Source organism: Macaca thibetana, chromosome 3 (assembly GCF_024542745.1).
Source record: "Macaca thibetana thibetana isolate TM-01 chromosome 3, ASM2454274v1, whole genome shotgun sequence".
NCBI lineage: Eukaryota > Metazoa > Chordata > Mammalia > Primates > Cercopithecidae > Macaca > Macaca thibetana.
The window spans coordinates 101,143,267-101,161,070 of record NC_065580.1 but is presented as its reverse complement, the minus strand read 5'-3'; the positions used below and the strand labels follow the sequence as shown (position 1 = coordinate 101,161,070).

At 52.3% G+C, this 17,804-nt stretch overlaps 2 protein-coding genes across 2 annotated transcripts in view; both read left to right on the top strand.

Moving 5' to 3' along the window:
• GGCT (gamma-glutamylcyclotransferase) overlaps positions 1–17,804 on the top strand; it is a 1,150,694-nt gene that overhangs the window by 954,003 nt on the left and 178,887 nt on the right. The gene's annotated exons all lie outside the window — the stretch shown is intronic.
• LOC126950873 (uncharacterized) overlaps positions 1–17,804 on the top strand; it is a 47,720-nt gene that overhangs the window by 27,269 nt on the left and 2,647 nt on the right. The window contains exons 4-5 of the mRNA XM_050784827.1: positions 6,460–6,477; positions 7,384–7,665. Of these exons, the coding sequence (XP_050640784.1) occupies positions 6,460–6,477; positions 7,384–7,665 (300 nt within the window). The remainder of the gene's footprint in view (positions 1–6,459; positions 6,478–7,383; positions 7,666–17,804) is intronic.

Below are 17,804 nucleotides of genomic sequence, written 5' to 3'. Positions count from 1 at the left end.
AGTCTGATACCACTGGCCGGTGGCCCTGTCCCCATATTCAGGTGAAAATGCCCCCAAGCTGCCCAACCACTGGGCCTGACATTTGCCCAGTGAAGGGCTGAGTCCAGGATCTGCCAATCCCATGGACCACTCACCTTTTACTGACCTGCTGTCTCAGGCTCTTGCCCTCTGGGGAGCCCCAGGCTGAAGGCCCTACAACGTCACCCTGCAGTAGAGGCAGCGTGGCCCAGAACAACAGGAAGAGACATGTGTCATTGATCTGTCTCACTGCGCAGGTAGAAAGAGGTTGGGGAGAGGGCCAGCTAAGTGGCTGGGGAAGAAGCCTTCCCGGGGGTGGCCTTCCTGAAAATGCCAGGTCCCAGGCCTCATGGGGCCTTGGTTTCTCCACCTGTTAGATGGAAGCATGAATTGAGTGACTGTCAAGGTCCCTTCTGGCTCCAATGTTCTCTGGGTAGCAGCATCAGGACCAGGACTCAGGCCACCGCCACTTCCCTACAGAGTCCCCTGCCTGGTCTCCCTGCCCCTGGGCATGTCCCAGCCACGCCATCCTCCACCCTATTCTTCCCACGTTCCAGCCCTTGTCACTGCCACAGTGGAAACTTCCAAAGGCTGCCTTACCCTGCCCACATGCCCCAGGCCTGAGCTCTGCCCACGGCCCTGCCTCTCCCTAGTAGTCCCCCTGTTATGGACTGAATGTTTGCGTCCCACTCCCCACCCCAAAGCCAAATGCTGAAATCCTAACCCCCATTGTGACGGTCTTAGGAAATGTGGCCTCTGGGAGGTGACTGGTCAGGAGGGCAGACCCTTCATGATGAGGTTCTTGTCCCTATATAAAGGGACGGGAGAGCTTGCTCTGTCTCCGCCCTGGGAGGCTATGAGGAGAAGATGGCCATCTGCAGGCCAGGAAGTAGTTCCACACCAGACACCACCTGCCAGCTCCTTGATCTTGCGTTTCCCAGCCTCCAGAACTGTGAGAAATAAAGTCCTATTGTTTATAAGCCCCTGAGTCTATGATATTGTTCTGCAGCCCAAACTGGCTAAAACATCCCCTCAGGCACCCATCTGTGACAGATGCCGCCCATACAAACCACCTGCTGGTGCGTGGGCCTGCCTTGTTCTCGCTCGTTTGCTGTTGACACCTCTAGCCTCACCCAGCTGAGCTCCCCTCATTCTTTAAGCCGCCTTCCCTGGCCCCACTGGCGGGGTGCATGTGTTGGTGACGCTCACTCCTCCCCCCATAGGCCTTGCCTGTTTACTTATTGTCTCCCCCACCAAGCTGGGGCAACCACTGTGTCTTCTCTCCGTGTCTCCTGCACTTAATAGTTGCTCATTAAATAAAATTATGTTAAGTTCAAACCAAACACTGTCTCCTGCCTTCCGTCCAGTGTTCTTGTAGGGGTCCAGGAAAGGCAGGCATAGTAATGGCATCCAGAGCCTGCCCACTGTGCGACCCTGCCCTTGACCACTCCTCGCCCCTTGCCGTGAGGCTCCCGGGGTCCTCCCTGTCCATTCGTTCACTTGACATCTAAGAACCTTTGTTCCAAGCACCCATGGCCAGGCCTTGCACGGGGTCTTGCACATAGTAGGCCTTCAGTGTTTGTTGACTTTGAATCAAAATAACAATAATGACAACCTCTCACATTTCTAGGCAGAGTTTGTCCACACAGGTCCTCACTTGGTCCTCACCATGGCCACCGATGACAGGGGAAAGAGTGGAGGGAGCAAGCTAGGCATCTCGTGGACCACAAAAGACAATGGAGCAGGGGCAGGGACAGGCCCCGCGGGGTGGAGGCCAGACCCTGGCACAGGCCAAGCCCTCCAGGGCAGTCTCAGCCTGCCCTGCGCCACTTGAGATCCCCTCCATGGGTTTCTGCCCAGGACAGCTCACAGCGCCTGCTCCTGGGAGGAGCCTGCACATGGGACAGGGCGCAGCTGTGAAACCACAGACGGGACAAACAGAGCCAGGCCTGATGCCACTGGGCACTGGAGCCTGGACTATTCCGGAAAACATGGGCTCCACAGCTGTTCTCAGGCACAAAGTTCAGGGCTCGTTCATGAGCAGGTAGAAGCTCCACCAGAGCTGACTTAATCTCTATTAATCAAACATGACCTGTTTTTCTTCAGAGACCAGTGACAACAGAACTGCATAGTCACTCCTGCTCTGCTCTGGCCTTCCTGAACCAGGGTTTGGGAGGCAAAAAAAAGAGAGTGGAATCAAATTAACATCCCATGGAAGCCATGGGGTAAAAATGAAAATTAAAACTGAGCAAATCAATGTCTGTTCTTTCAACAATGCTATAAAATTGTGCTCTGAAATTGCATAGCAAGAGCAGAGTCTGCAGCCTGAGGCTAAATTGGTGTGACTCTAGCTAAATTAAGGAGATAGCATCGGAAACCTAGGGAATGTCACCTGGCCACAAGGTCAGGCCGGGAGCTCCCTCTGCAGGACCCAAGGCACCTCATCTTCTATGGCACTGGGACTGAGCAGTCTTAGTCACAGGCAGAGATGGGGTCCATGCGGTGGCCCCGAAGGCAGGGTAGAGGTCCCTTTCTCGACAGGTGCTGCCTTTCCTTAGACTCCTCCCTGGACTGCGAGGACCAGCTCATCCCTTCCTGCCTGGGCTGCTGCATTCGCCCACACTGACTTCTTAACTCCAGACTTGCCACCTCCAACCCAAGACTACCCCGCTGCCTGAGCAAACCTTCTAGAATGCAGACCCTCCCCTGCCCAGGGACACATGTGTCCCTAAGTCCTCCAGCCCATCAAAGTCACCGTTTCCTTTCACAATCACATACAATGACCCAGCCACCCATCCCATTAGATTTACGGAGGGTCTAGGCTCCCTGCAACAGTGCTGGCTCCCAGGCAAGTGGGTGGGGTGTCTTACATTTTCCTGGTCACTTTTTACGCTAAAGTCTACTCCTGTTCAATTCCTGAACACTTCTGTATTGGTCAGAATTCCATGGGTAGTGAGCAACAGAAACAAACTTTAAACATAAGGGAAGGTTTATTGGAAAGCTCCCTTACTGGAGGCAGGGGCAAGGCTGGCTTCAGGTCCAATTGGAACTAAAGCCTCAAAGGCTACCAGGCCCTTCTCTCCTCTTCTCTTCTCTGCCCATGCTCTCGGCTTGGTTCTCGATGAAGCCACTATATTTGGCAACTCTGGTTCTTCACGAGAAAGGAATAACCTCTTTCTGTGGAGCAAAGTTTAAAAATCCCACCTGAGTAAGGTGGCTCATACCTGTAATCCCAGCACTTTGGGAGGTCAAGATGGGAGGATCACACGAGCCCAGGTGTTTGAGACCAGCCTAGGTAACATAGTGAGACTCTGTCTCTACAAAAAAAGTTTTAAAAATTAGCTGGGCATGGTGGCCCACACCTGTAGTTCCAGCTACTCAGGAGGTGTGATGATCACTTGGTCCTGGAAGGCAGAGGCTATAGTGAGCCGTGATCATGCCACTATACTCCAGCCTAGGTGACAGCATAAGACCCTGTCTCAAAAAATAAAAATAAAAATCCCAGAGAAGGGCTATGATTGGGTAATTTCAGATCAGCTGTCCATTCCTGTACCAAACAACTATGGTCAGCGGGGTAAGACACTCTCATTGTCCAGCTTGGTCAATAGCATTTGGCCAATCCACAGTGGCTGGCTGCTAGCCAGAACACATGGCTGGAGAACAGCATGCCTGTTCTTTGCTCCCAAGGGAACAAAATCGGTTCTTAGGAGGCAGAATCATCTGATATGAGAATGGTCCATGGCCCTCCAAAGAGGCAAGTACATGACAGATACACAGTTTGTTTGTGGTATTAAAATTTCATGGTAGGAGGGAGGGCAATCAGGAAAATAAATATCTAAAAAGCCTTCTTGTAAATAATAACGGGGATAAAAAAAGGCTGAGCATGGTTGGAGTAGAGGATGGAGCATTTCTCAGAAGAACAGTACCATCTTGGGACAAAACAAAGAAATTTCCTGTTTAGCTCCCGCTTCCCACAACCTCTGGCCTCTCTTAACCCTGTATCCAACATAACCCAGCACCTCCCCTTTCACTGCTGGCACAGGCTGTTGTGTATTGTAGACTTTTCTGAAGATGAAGCATAACATTCATTGACAATTCACCACCATAGGGAAGCTCCCAGTTCATCCATGCTAGGACCCGGCCAGTGCCCGCAGTCCCTGTCTCCTCTTCTTTTTCTTCCTTCTTTCTAGAGCCTGGCTCCTAGCCCTCCTACACCTTCTCCATCTTGGGATGCCATGCTCAATCTAGTCATTTCAATAGCTTTGCTTTACAAAGCTAGTTAGGTCTCTTTCCACCCCCTTCTCTTTTAGATCACGCTGAGTTTGTCTTTCATCACCAAAAAGGCCCATGAAGGCATTTTCAAAAACATAAAGCCTCCTTTCCACCCTGAATCTACCCTTACTCACATAAAGCCTATAAATGACAATGTTGTTATTAACTTGCTCAGATCACATTGCTAGGCAGGGTTTCTTCTACCACCAGCAGCCTCAGAAAGTGAAAGCCTGTCTAGAGGAAACCCCACAGGCTCACGGTTTTTGTTTTTTTATTGTTGTTTGTTGTTAACACCTTCCATTTAGAGGGATCAAGTCCAGACTTCTTTGACCATTTAGGCTCCCTTAGATGGGGTTCCCCAAAGGTGAAGATTCCTGTGCAGAGATGCGTAAAGAAAGTGCTCCCAGGAGTGACTGGTAAGAGACGAGGCAAGGCAGGACAGAGAATGGAAAAGACCCCAGGCAGAGTCCTGGCCTCTGCCTGGCTCCATAAGGAGTTCTAGAATGCCCATTACACTTCAGAGTTCCTTCCACCTCCAGGCAAAGGAACACCAATCAGTCAATGCTAAGGATGCCCTTAGGGGGTTGGGAGAATGTAAACTCCTGGGTACTTTGTGCAAAAAGTGGTTCTCATTGCCCCAGAGGAGTTCTAAGAAAGTTCTAGGTTGTGAAAGGGGACCTATTTAGAATCACAAGGACAGCCAGGGGACTGGCACTGCCAGCATTGAATGTGTGTGTCCCCCCAGATTCCCGAGTTGAAGCTTTAACCCCTAATGTGATGCTATTTGGGAGGTAATTAAGGTTTAGGGTTAGGTGAGGTCATGAGGGTGGAACCCCCATAATGGAATTAGTGCCTTTAGAAGAAGAGGAAGAGACAAGAGTCCAATCTCTCTGCCATGTAAGGAAACAGCAAGAAGGCAGCCACCTACAAACCCAAAAGAGAGCCCTCATCAGAGCCTGACTATGCTGGCACCCTGATCTTGGGTGTCACAGCCTCCAGAATAGAGAGAAATCAATGTCTGTTGTTAAGGCCACCCAGAGTATGGTACTCTGCTACAGCAGCCCAAGCTAAGACAGGCACCGAGAACACCCCACCCAGAGAGGAAACGGGGCTAAGCCCCACAGCGCCTACTGCTACCTGGACCCTTCTAAAGCTGCAGAGAATCTGGCTTCCCTCCAGCCTACCTCACCCAGCCAGGCTCCCAGCTGCATGAGACTTACCTTGCTCCCTGCTTCTGCTCAGGAGACTTCCCTATTTGCAGTAAGGGTCTCCCCTTCCTCCATCTGTTTAAACCCTTCAACGTGCTCCTGCAGTACCTTCCCAGGAAGTGCCCTCTCACTCCCCTGAGCCGGCCCAGCACCTGTGCCATGTCCCGCCTCCCATCAGTTATGGATGCCCAGGTCTCATGGGTTCCCTATGCCTCTCCTTCCCATGTCCCTGCACACTCTGAGGCTGGCCTCTGCTCTTAGTGCCTGCTATAAGGCTGGCCCCTGGAGACCTCCAGCTGAAAGCTGCTGAAGGGAACTGTCCCAGCCATCTTTCAGAGTCTTTCCAGCCCTCAAAGTCCTGCCAGCTTATGATGTTTTACAGGAGGTATCCATCTTCTACAAGGAGCCCTCTCTCACCAAGCCCATCTGGCTGGGTCCGGGAAAGCCAAATCCTGCCCCAGGACTTGGGATAGGGTTTTCACTCTGCCGCCTTCTAATAAATGAGGAATCTGGTCAATTCTTCCTCCACTTTTCCTGTAAAGATTTCCCTGTACCACTGAGACTAAGCTCTGTAGAAAAGAGGAGGGAAGGGAGAAGGAAAAACGAGGAGAGGAAGGTATGGGCACATTCACATTCATCCTTATCCTTGCAGAGCTTAGAGAACAGTTCACAACAGTGAGGCGAGGCTTCAGACTCATATCTGCGAGATTTCACAGGAGAGGGAGGTGGGAGCTGGAGCAACCAGGAAGGCTGCCTGGAGGAAGGGGCTGAGGGTAGGGAGGAGGCACTCAAGGACAGAAAAGTGTCCCATGTCTCAGATAGGGAGACCAGAAGGAGCACAGAGTGTCTGAGTTACTTAAATTGGGACTGAGTTTTCCAAGGTCTCTCTTGGCCCTGCCTGCATCTCTAGGAGAAAGCTTGGTGCCCCACTAATCACATTCCTCACATGCTTTCCCCTCAGATCCTAACAACAAGCAAGGTGCAACTGCGGCTTAAGCTTTTAAACCCCCTGCACCAGGCCCATCTGTCAGGAACAGCTCCCAAGGAGGCTTCCGAGGCTCCAGAAGAACACACCTCACCTCATGAGCCATGACCCAGCCCCAGGTTGAACCTGTCCCCACAAGAACAGCACTGCTCCGCAAGATCCACCTGACATCAGGATCCCTAGCCATTTCCTGAAACATACAGACACCCGGGCCCCATCCCAAGCTACGTCATTGGAATCTCTGGGTGAGCCCTGCCATGGCCGTGTTTGCTGTCAGTTGGGTTTTGTTTTTTTTTTTTTTTTAAGCATTTCATTTTGATAGAATTTCAAACGTACAGAAAAGTTGAAAGAATGATCCAAAGCATATCCATATACCCCTTTTCCAGATTTACCAACAATTTACATTTTGCTTCATCTGCTCTCTTGTTCTATCTATATATCTATCTATGTGAGTGTATTTCTGAATGATTTGAAAGTACGTTAGAAACATGGTGCCTCTTTAATCCTAAATGTGTATTTTCCAAGAATGAAAACATTCTCTCACCTACCCACAGTACAGTATCAGAATCAGCAGATGTAGCATTGATACAGTACTACTATTTACCCAGCATCCACCCTCCCATCTCAGTCATCCCAGTAGGCATTAGCACCTGTTAAAACTCCCCGGATAGGTGTTAGGCAGTGCTGGCTCAGCTGAGACCCAGGGCAGCCCAATCCTGTGCTCAAGCAGGGACCACAGCCTAGGCCCCCTCCTCCTTTTCTCAATTCCTCTCTCCCACCTGGGGAGCTACAGCCCCGGCAATGCTGGAAGCAGATAGAAGGCATTAACCCCTTCTCTGCAGGCTGGAGGGAGAGCATAGCCCCTTGGTTGGCTGGGTAGCAGCAGCTGTCCTGCACCAGCTATAAATAACCTGGAGGCTGTGGGCTGTGGGGCGGGGCCACTGCTGCCCTGTGGAAGAGGTGGGTGGAGAATACCCCCTCGTGCCCAGGGCCTTACCTCGGGCCTCCCCTCCAGGGCCAGGTTGGGTGGGGCTGGCCGGGGTGTGGCCACTGTGCTGGGCAGCACTCTCGGGGCCCTAACCCCCATCCACTACTGGCATGAGGGGTCCCTCAGGGCCCCTAGGCCTCCTCTACATCCCACACCTCCTCTGCCTGCTCTGCCTCCTTCTACCGCTGCTCCAAGTAAGTGCAGGGAGTGGGAGTCCACGAGGTGGGGCACCAGGAGCGCAGAACTCCCAGCTCTCATGACTAGGGGCGGGGGTCTCAGGGCATGGTGACTGGGCTGGATCGGGGATCCCTGAGTCTTGATGATGAATTGGAGATTCCATGCCTGGGTGAGGGGGCAGGGGAAGGGAAGATGAAACTGTGAGGCCAGCCAGGATGAGACTGGGAGTCCCCTGTGGATAAGCAGAGGGTTCTGGGGTGACACCCTAGTGTCCAGAACTTGCCTACCTCAGGGCCCGAGGTTCCCTGTCTCCTGTCCATTCTCTCCCCACCCCCATGATCCCCCCTCCATCTCTCCTGCAGGATCCTTGACTTCTTTCCCCAGCCCATTCCTAGTTCTGACCCTTACCCGCGGGGACCCGCAGAGCCACCTCCTGCCCCTGTTGCCTTGTCTCCACCCTTCCTTTCAGTGCCTGAAATCAGGCGGCCCCCAGTACCAGATGAGCGATGGGGACAGAATGGGCTCTGGGAGAACCAGCCTCTCCAAGGGTTTCTCGAGACTCTGAGCTTTGTCCAGCCACACCCCGTGCCTTTGTCCAGAGTTAGGGGCCGCCGATGGAAGGTGGGGTGAAGGGACACAGAGCAGCCATCAAAAGAGAGCTGAAGAAGTAGGGGAGAGGCTGGTGGGAGTGGTCCACCATTTTACAGATGGGGAAACTGAGGCTCAGAGTGGGAGGGGGACCTGTCCTAGGCCTCACAATCTGGGGAGTGGTGCCAGAGTGGAAGCTAAGAGGCCTGTCCCTGTCCAAGACTCCCCCCACAGACCAGCCTTGGGGACCATTTTCTGGGGCTTAGTGTCCCTATATGTATAAGGAGGATAATTCATTCAACAGTAATTCAACAGATATTTGCCAACAAAACCAATCCAAATCCCTGCTTTGCTGCTTAATGTGTGACCTTGGACAGGTTACTCAAATCCTCAGTTTCCTCATCAGTCAAATGAGGATGACAACGGTGCTTACTGAACAGGCTTGTTGTGGGGAACACTGAGGTAATACAAGTAAAGCACGCAGCATCATGCTTGGTGTGGTGTGAGCACGCAGTGAATGCCAGCTACGCTTTTGTGCCAGGCACCACAGATACAGCACCACAGAGGGTCCCTGCCTTCCTAGGGGCCTGGCCAGGTGGAGGAGAGAGGTGGGAGGCAGGTACCATGCTGAGCTATGGTCAGTGTCCCATAGGGAGATGGCCCCCAGACCGGCTGAGTCCTTTGAGTGACATTGCAGACTGCAATTGGGATGGGTGAAAGTTGTGCAGGGGGTTCACCATCCACCCCTCTGCCCCCAAAGACATCCTGGGCTTTGAGTTCTCTTGCCCTCTCCCACTTGTTCTCCAGATAAGTGCCTTCCAGGAGATCCAAGTATCGGGGCAACGGTGGCCCCCAGCCCGTCCCTCTGGGGGCCATGCCGCCAGCCACCCAAGCTAGTTAGACGGAGGAAGCTTCTGCTGGCGGCTCCAGAGGTGCCCTAGGATTCTCAGGGCAACACTGTGGGCTCAGCTTCCCTTGGGGTCATCCCAGGCCCTGTCCCCAGCTCTCCCGGGGATCCCAGACTGGGATAGAGACCAGTTACTTGCCCACAGCCACTCAGCACGTAAGCAGCTGGAGAGCACTTAAACCCCAGCCTTTCTGACGCCAAAGCCCAGCCTTCCTCTCGCTGGGCCTTCATGGCAATGGGACTTCTTCCTGGGTCCTGAGACGATGAGACCTGGAGCAGGAAGTAGAGAGAGAAGACAGCCCAGGAGAGTCCAGCCTGGCCTCGGAGGCTTCTCAGTTATTCCTCCAGTGTTTAAGGAGGACTGTCCATGGGGAGGATCCAGGGTCTGAACGCTAATCTGGTTCCTGTTCTTGTGGAGTTTATCGCCCAGAAGGGGGCGTGGCAGGAAAGAAAGGAGTCTGTATTTACAAGTTCCAGTAAATGGGCTCAGAAGAAGTATGTGTAGGTGTGAGGGCCCTTGACAGGATTGGGGGAGCCTGGTAGGAGGTGGGCAGCACAGCAGGGATGGAGATGGGTAGTTCAAGGGAAGGGATCGGGGAGAAGGTAGGGGGGAAGGCCCCAGGGCCCCAACCCAGAAAAGACATCTGTGCGAGACTGCAGAGCTGTATGGATCTGAGGACATACCCTGAAAAGACATCTGTGGGATCTGAGGACATGGGGCGCTCTCTGAGCAGGGGAGAGGACTGGTCTGATCTGCAATTGTAGGGGTTCCAGCTGCTGTTTTTGAGTGAAGAGGATGCCCTGGCCCAGGACACACTGAAGGCCTGGAGGAACCCACCCAGCCTTGACCCCAGTGCTCCCTATTCCCCAAGGAGGACTTTGGGAAGCTGCTCTGGAGGCAGGCAGTAATCTGGCAGCTTTTACGTGGTGTTAGGCGCCTTACTCAAACACCGGGAAGGTGGGGCCACTTATTCACAGACAGGAAACAGGTTTAAAGAGGCTCAGCAATGCCACTTGCCTCTCACTCTGTGAAGATCCCAGGAGCTTCTCAGCCCCTGCTGACTGAGTTCAGCTCCTTGGAGCTTTGGACAGCGAGACACCCCCATAGCGTCTCACGATGGTGCCTCTATGACCTCTTGCCCAGGTCCTGGCTTCTGGTGGGCCCATCTGCCCCAAGAAGGCTCAGCAAAGAGAAAAGAACACGGAGAAGTCCCTGGCAGTCCCTGGACCATCCCTGACTTGTCCGGCTCACACCAAAGACCAAGTCCACCGTGTGCCCTAAGACGCACACACTGAGAGTCGGCAGGGCTGGGGCTCCAGGGCCATTTGCCAGCAGCTAACGCATTGAATGACTCTTCCCAAAAATTCAACTCCCTTCGGAGCGTTTTCTAGCCTATCTAGCTCGTTTAGTCTCTGTTTTTGCCATTTTGTTGGTGTTTCGGTATTAAAAAAAAAATTCTGTCTGAGGGCAATGCCTACTTAATTTTGTATTCCTCCTAAGTCTCAAATTTGCAGCCTCTAAGAATTATGGGACTACTCTTTATCTTCTTAGCTGTCATATTCTACTTCATTTAATTTAAACCATTTTAAGCATTCCTCAGCCAGTTTATCTACAGTCACTTCTTCCAACATTCTAACTTTTTAAATGTTAATTATAATTATAATTACTTTATTTTATTTTGTTTTGTTTTAGATGGAGTCTCGCTCTGTTGCCCAGGCTGGAGTGCAGTGGCACAATCTTGGCTCACTGCAACCTCTGCCTCCTGGGTTCAAGCGATTCTCCTGCCTCAGCCTCCTGAGTAGCTAGGACTACAGGCACCCACCACCACACCCAGCTAATTTTTTTTTGTACTTTTGGTAGAGATGGGGTTTCACCATGTTGGCCAGGATGGTCTTGATCTCCTGACCTCGTGATCCACTCACCTCAGCCTCCCAAAGTGCTGAGATTACAGGCGTGAGCCACCATGCCTGGCCTTAATTTTTATTTTTAATTTTTGTGGGTACATAGTAGGTGTATATATTTATGGGGTACATGAGATATTTTTATACAGGCATACAATGTGTAAAAAACACATCATGTAAAACGGGGCATCCATCCCCTCAAGAATTTATCCTTTGTGTTACAGATAATCCAATTGTACTTTTAGTTATTTTTAAATGTACAGTTAAAGTATTGAGTACAGTCACCCTGTTGTACTGTGAAATACTACATCTTATTCAGTCTTTTTTTTTTTTTTTTGGTACCTGTTAGCCCATCCCCTAACACCCTTCCCAGCCTCTGGTAACCATTCTTCTACTCTCTATATCCATGAATTCAATTGTTTTGAATTTTAAATCCCACAAATAAGCGATAACATGCGATGTTTGTCTTTCTCAAAATGCTAATTTTTAATGATTGCAAACCCGTGGGGAACAGATGATTCAATAAGCTTATTTTATTTTACCTAGCAGCCCTACAGGGCCTATCATGGGCACTGACTCACCTCACCTATGTTTAGTTTCACATCAACCCCACGAGTTAAAACCATCCTATCCCCATTTTACAGATGAGAAAGTAAGGTGAGCTCATGTGCCCAGGGCCGCTCAGCTGGTACGTGGCAGGGCCAGGATTCCAACGCACAGCCTGACTCCAGATTCCCTTCCTTTAACAAAAGTTTAATTTTAACGTTATTTAATTTTAATATTGAATTATTTTTAGGACATTCAGACAGATGCCAAAACAAATCAGAAGAGATGTGACTTTTAGGCAAACTGGACATTAGATGTGTTGATAATTAAGGAGATAACTTTAGGCCAAGTGGCCTGTTACAGGACCTCCTGCTGGCCAGTTCCTGCCCCTATGTTGGGCCAAGTCACCTCTCCCTCCCATCCCCGTCCCCCTCCTTCCCCATCAGTGTTCAGGGCCCAGGGCTCAGCACAGGGGAGGCAAGCAGGGCTGAGGGGAGAAGCATTCACGGGCGTTTGGAGAGAAGAGAGAACAGCAGAATGAGGAGAGGCCTAAAGCCTCCCGGGGGAGCTGGAGGGGAACTAGGAATGTAGGAAGACGAACTTGGCTGAGCACAGACTCAGGGACGAGAAAGCCCCTGGGAGCTGCCTGGGGCGGGGGTGGGGGTCCTCACTCAACATCCAACACCCTACAAGTTAGAACTGAGTATCTAAAGTCTCCTCTTCCAAGGAGCCTGCCTGGACACGCCAGGAAATAATGACCCACTTCCCTCATCTGACTCCCCACCCCTCACCCTCCCCTCAGCCAGTCTCAGCTCCCATTACTGCCCCCTATGTCTATGCAGGGCCTGACTGCCTCCTCCTCCCCCTCCTTGTTCATGGCCACCTTCCTCCCTTCTTCCCCCTCCTCCCTGTTCCTGCATGCTTCCTTCCTCCCCCACCTCCTCCCCTTTCTCTTCCCAGTCTCCTCCACCTCCTTCCCCCATACTCCTCTTCCTCCTCTTCCTTCTTTCTCTCCTCCTCATTCTCCCCCTCTCCCTTTTCCTACCTGTTCTGCTCTCCTCATCATCATCCCCTCTCCTCCCCGCTCCTCCTTCCTCCTTTCCTCCCTTCTCTCTCCCTCCTCCTCTGCACTCTTCCTTCCCTCTTTTCCAGTCTTCCCCTCCAAGCCTCCTCCTTCTTCTCTTCCTCTCCTCTTGCTCTTTCCTCTAACTCTGTGCTCCCTAAGGGGCAGGGCCTGAGCTCAGGCTCAATGAAATCCACTGAATGAAAGCAAACATGGGATGGAATCCTGCCCCTCCCAGCTGAGTCCTTCTCTGACCTTGGGAAGCAGAGGGAGGGAGCTCACCCCATTCCCCTCTGGTCCCTGGCAGCCTGGGCCCAGGACGTGTGGTCCTGTAAATCTCCCCAGCTTAGACCAAGGGCTAAATATAGACAGAAGCTTTGTCGCCAGGTCCTGGAGGGAACACTAGACTGGGCCAGATCCCCAGGCTCCAGGGAGGCGACACCTTTGAGGCCTGTCTGGGCCCCGGGCACAGGTTCTGTTTGGATAGGATCCAAGGTGGAAGAAGAGCAGCTGGAGTATTGGCTCTCACTCCTGTGTTCTTCCCCAGCCAGGGCCTCTCCTTTGCCTCTTCTAAGGTGAGGGCCTCCCATGCCAGGCACTGAGAGGTGGGAACCAGGACCTGAGCCCTCACACAGGCTAGGCTCAGAGCAAAGTTCAGAGAGAAGGAAATATAGCAAGCAGGAAAAGCCCAGAACCTGGGCTCCCAAAATTAGGGGTGGGGATGTAGCTCTACCTGGCTGAGGGGGCCATGGTTTCATTAATCCATGCAAGCAGTTAGTCAGTCGACAAACATTTATTTAGCACCTGCTATGTGCCAGGCTGTGAACTAGGGACTGGGAACACAGATGTGGACCCTGGGCTCCCACAGCCTACAGTCGGTCTCACGGGCTGGGGTGGATGGTGGGGAGCTCTCTGTCCTAGGACAGCCAAGAGCTAATTAGCACACATGCCCAACATGTTTCCCTCAGAAGAGAGAATCATGGAAACAGGAAAACAGTCTATTTCTTCTCTACACTCTTACACACCTCTGACACCAAAAGTGTGGATTTTCTGCCCCAAGCAATTCTGCACTTCTCTGGGGACCCCAACTGGGTGTCCCCCAATTCAATTCAATTCTGATGCTATCTTCCTGGAGTCAGCATCAGCCCCCACAGGTAAAGGCTCAGTCCCACAAGACTGCCCCCAATTCAGATGCCAATTACAAGACAGGGCTTCCCATTCTCTCGACGGACAGGCTATGTAAATCAAGAGTTCTCATAACCCTCTCTTTGGGTTCAATAATGTGCTATAACATTTTGCAAAACTCAAGGAAACATTTCTATTTCCAGTTTATTTTAAAGTCTATCACAAAGGATACAGCTGAAGAGCCAGGTGGAGAGGCACACAGGGCAAGCTGTGGGGAGGGCACAGAGCACCATGCCCTCGCTGGATGCCACCCTCCCAGCACCACCAAGTGGTCACCAACCAGAAGCCCCCGATCCCACCTTTGAGGGGTTTCATGGAGGCTCCATTACTGAGGCATATTAACCCAATCTCCAGCCCCTCTCCCTTCCTCAAGGCATAGGAAGGTGCTGAAAGCTCCAACCTTCTAACCATGGCGTGGTGTCTCTGGTAACCAGCTCCATTTGGTAGCTCACCAAGAGTCACCTCATTAGAACAAACAACACTCCTGTCACCTAGGAAATTCCAAAGGTTTTAGGGATTCTGTGTCAGGAACCAGGGGCTAAGACCTAATATTTATAATTCCTCATCTCTCTTGTGCAAGGTCCTGCCCACTGGCTGGGTCTGCCTCCCGTGACCCAGCTCTCTGCCTCCAAGGCCTCTGCTCCTCTGTGGCAAGAGAGGGGCTTCTCACTTGAGCGGCCTCCTGAGCCCCACAGCAACCCTGTTCTGGGGCTGGGGTCCTCTCAGCATCCGTGACCCACAGGTCTTCACTTCCTCGCCCAGGACCAGCTCTTCCCATGGGTACCTGACCAAGCCACAACCTGCTGACTGTCTGGGCTTGAATCCTGCCTCTGCCCCTTACCTGAAGTGGGACCTTTGGCAGGTGACTTTGCTTCCCTGGGCCTCAGCAGCCTCATCTGTGAAATGGGGTTATTTGCAGCTACCTCAGAGACTGCTGTGAGGATTAAATCCGCTGTCTTCTGTAGGGCATTTAGAGGCAGGTCTAGCGCTAGAGTCAGTGCTGACTTTGCATGAAAGAAGCCTCCTCTTCCTGCCTGTCTCCCCTCTCCTTCTCTTGGCACCCCCAAACCAGATTCTGCAGTTTTCTGTGTGGGCCTTGGACTTGCCTGCCTCTGAGGCTTTGCTCTCTCAGCTCCTGCCTGTGTCCCTTTCTCCTCTTCTTGCTGCCTGCCCTACTTATGGCCCAAGTCCTTCCATCCTTTTAGATTCTGCTCCAGTGCCCAGTTCTCCTAAGGGCCTTCGGTTTCCTCAATGAGCATTCACTGAGCGCTGCTGAGGAGTGAGCTCAGCGTGGGAGGTGGAGGGTGTGCCTTCAGGGGCCCATTGTCCGAGGGAAGGCTGCTGAGGGCAAACGGAGTCCCACACTGACTAGAGAGCTGGGGAAGAGGGGCACAAGGTTTCCAGGAAGCTTTTCTGGGCAGGAAGAGCTTGAGCTGGGCCTTGGGAGTCCTCACGAGGGGACTCGACCTCCCCTCACTGAGCTCTCGAACTAGCCCCCTCCTAAAGTCCTCGCCAAGAGTCACCATTCAGCATGTGCAGTCTACGTGCCAGGCTCTTGACCTACTGTCATTTGTTGAATGCACACAAAATCGTATAGGATTTGTATCATCCCCATTTTAAAGATGAGGAGATCAAGGCTTAGAGAACTTAAGTGGCTTGCCAAAGCCACACAGCTAAGCCCAGCATCCCCAGAACTCTGCACACAGGGATGAGTGCACTCTACCCGCTCTGAGAGCTCTTCTCAAGTTCTTGGAATGGGATTATCCAAGATGTGTCTGTCCCTGACTTTCCTGGACCATGTGTTTTCTGAGGACAGCAGCCTCCCTTTCCTCCTCCTCCCTGCCCAACCATCACCACCACCACCAGGGGCTCTGCCCAGAATTGACACCTGCAGGGTATATTACAACTTGGAACTGAGTCAAATCCACCCAAACAAGCCCCTTGAAGAGAATGAGTATCTTTGGCTGTGCCAGCTTTTGGGGCCAGCAGAGAAGTTATAGGAGATGAAGCCAGGATCTGGGGTTATTCCAAAAATTACTTCTGATATGCCTGCCCTAAATTTTGCTCAGACCCAAAGAGCAAGCATCAGTTGCAGAATATGGTAACCCTGTGCCCACTCCCCACAAAGTGCTTGCTCAGCCAGAAGATGGCCACAGCCTGAGACCACCGAATCCAAGGCAAGGACAACCCCACATTGCCTGAGTCCTGGGGGAGGATGCCCTGACCCCATCATGGGTTCAAAGCAGGCGTCAGAACCCCCAGTAAAGTCAAACAGGAGATCACCTCAGTGATGGGGCTACAAATGTCACAGCTCAGGGACTTTGAGAGAAGGCACTAACATCTGAGATGGAATGGCTGTGTCTGCCTAAGGGCGCACCATGGACACTGCATGCTTCTGGGTTGCCCATACCCTGACCTCCAGAGGCTGGGATTCACTGGGAACCCTCCCAGGGAGGGTTCTCAAACAAGGAGGATGGGGGCCGTAAAGAGGGTGATGGGTCAGGCCTAGAACCCTCACTCTCCCCAGACCCAACCGAAAGCAGGGCCTGAGAATTCTTCCTGGAAGGTCTCAGTGTCTGGAGTGTTCCCTCCCTTCCCCACGCCCCCGACCCCTGGCAGTGGGTCAGCAAGGTCTTCCTGATGCCAGAGAAGCTGGAGCTGAGGAACTCTCAGCAGCTCCTTTGATATGCAGACAGCAAGACCATGGCCCCCAGGGTTTGTCCTGCAGGCCAAGAGGCCAGAACTCCTGGCTGACAGCTCAGGAGGCCCCCACAGTGCCAAGACACACACACAACACACACGCCTGCTCCTGTGCATTTCCCTCAGTACCTCACATTGTGGGTGGGAGTTTAGCGGAACACAGGTGCAGTGAGTGCCTCTAAATGGTGTCTGCCTCACCCTAGGCTTCCGGGAGGGGTGCAGGGGGCAGCACTCTCCTGTCTGCGCAGGTGGGATCATTCATTAGAAGCTCCAGGCTGACGTGGTGAGGCTGAGCGTGCAGCTTCCAGGCCCAGTACAGGAAACAGACTGAGCCCAGTGTGGAGAATGTGATGTTTGAGGGCTTTTGGGCTCTGGCCCCTGGGGACATCCTGGGGCAAACATTGACCCAGCTGCCAGGAGGAGCACATCTGACAGGCAGCAGGAAGAGAAGGGGCTGCCCACTGATGGAGCAGTGCCTTCTGGAATCCCAGAATCAGGAATGTCAGGGTTGGGAGGGGCACAAAAGTCACACACACGTGTGCATGCACACACACACACACACGCTGACCACAGAGCAAGAAAGGAGTGGTCTTGGGAGGAATAGGGCCAAGGGTTAGAATTTTAGAGTGCATTGCTCTCGTTCAGTCATACACCATGCATTTTCCAGCCTCTCTGCCTTTGCACATGCTGTGCTCTCTACCTAGAATGCCCTTCCTGGCCTGATCAGCTTGGCAAGCTCCTACTCACCCTTCAAAAGCCACATTAGCATGACCTCTTCTGTGATACTACCCCTGCCCTCCTCAGTAAATCATACATGCTGTAAAGCTGTACATCCTATCCATCTTTCCCACCGGAAGATGGTCCCTTCACGGGTGCACATGCCCACATCTACTTTATCCATGCACATCTAGCACCCATTCTGATTATTTTTTAGGAGATGGGATCCTGGGTGCTTCTCTGTCTTTTGGATGGAATTGCCATTATTGCAACAATCACATCTCTTCCCTAGTGAGTGCCTAAGTTGGCCCTATGGTCCCTTCTTTTGTCCCTACTCATCTTTCTGGTTGCCCCAAAATGCTACCTCTTTCAGTAAGCCTTCCCTGTCTTCCTGAATCCAAGTTAGGCACCTCTGTTGTGTATTAACCTAATGCTGTTTGTTGCAAGTACCTGCTTACCTGTGTGACAGGGAAACAAAGTTAAATCATGCATTTGCCTCCTCTTCCTTCTGCACTCTCTAAGTCTAGAGGATCCCTACCTGGCCTGGG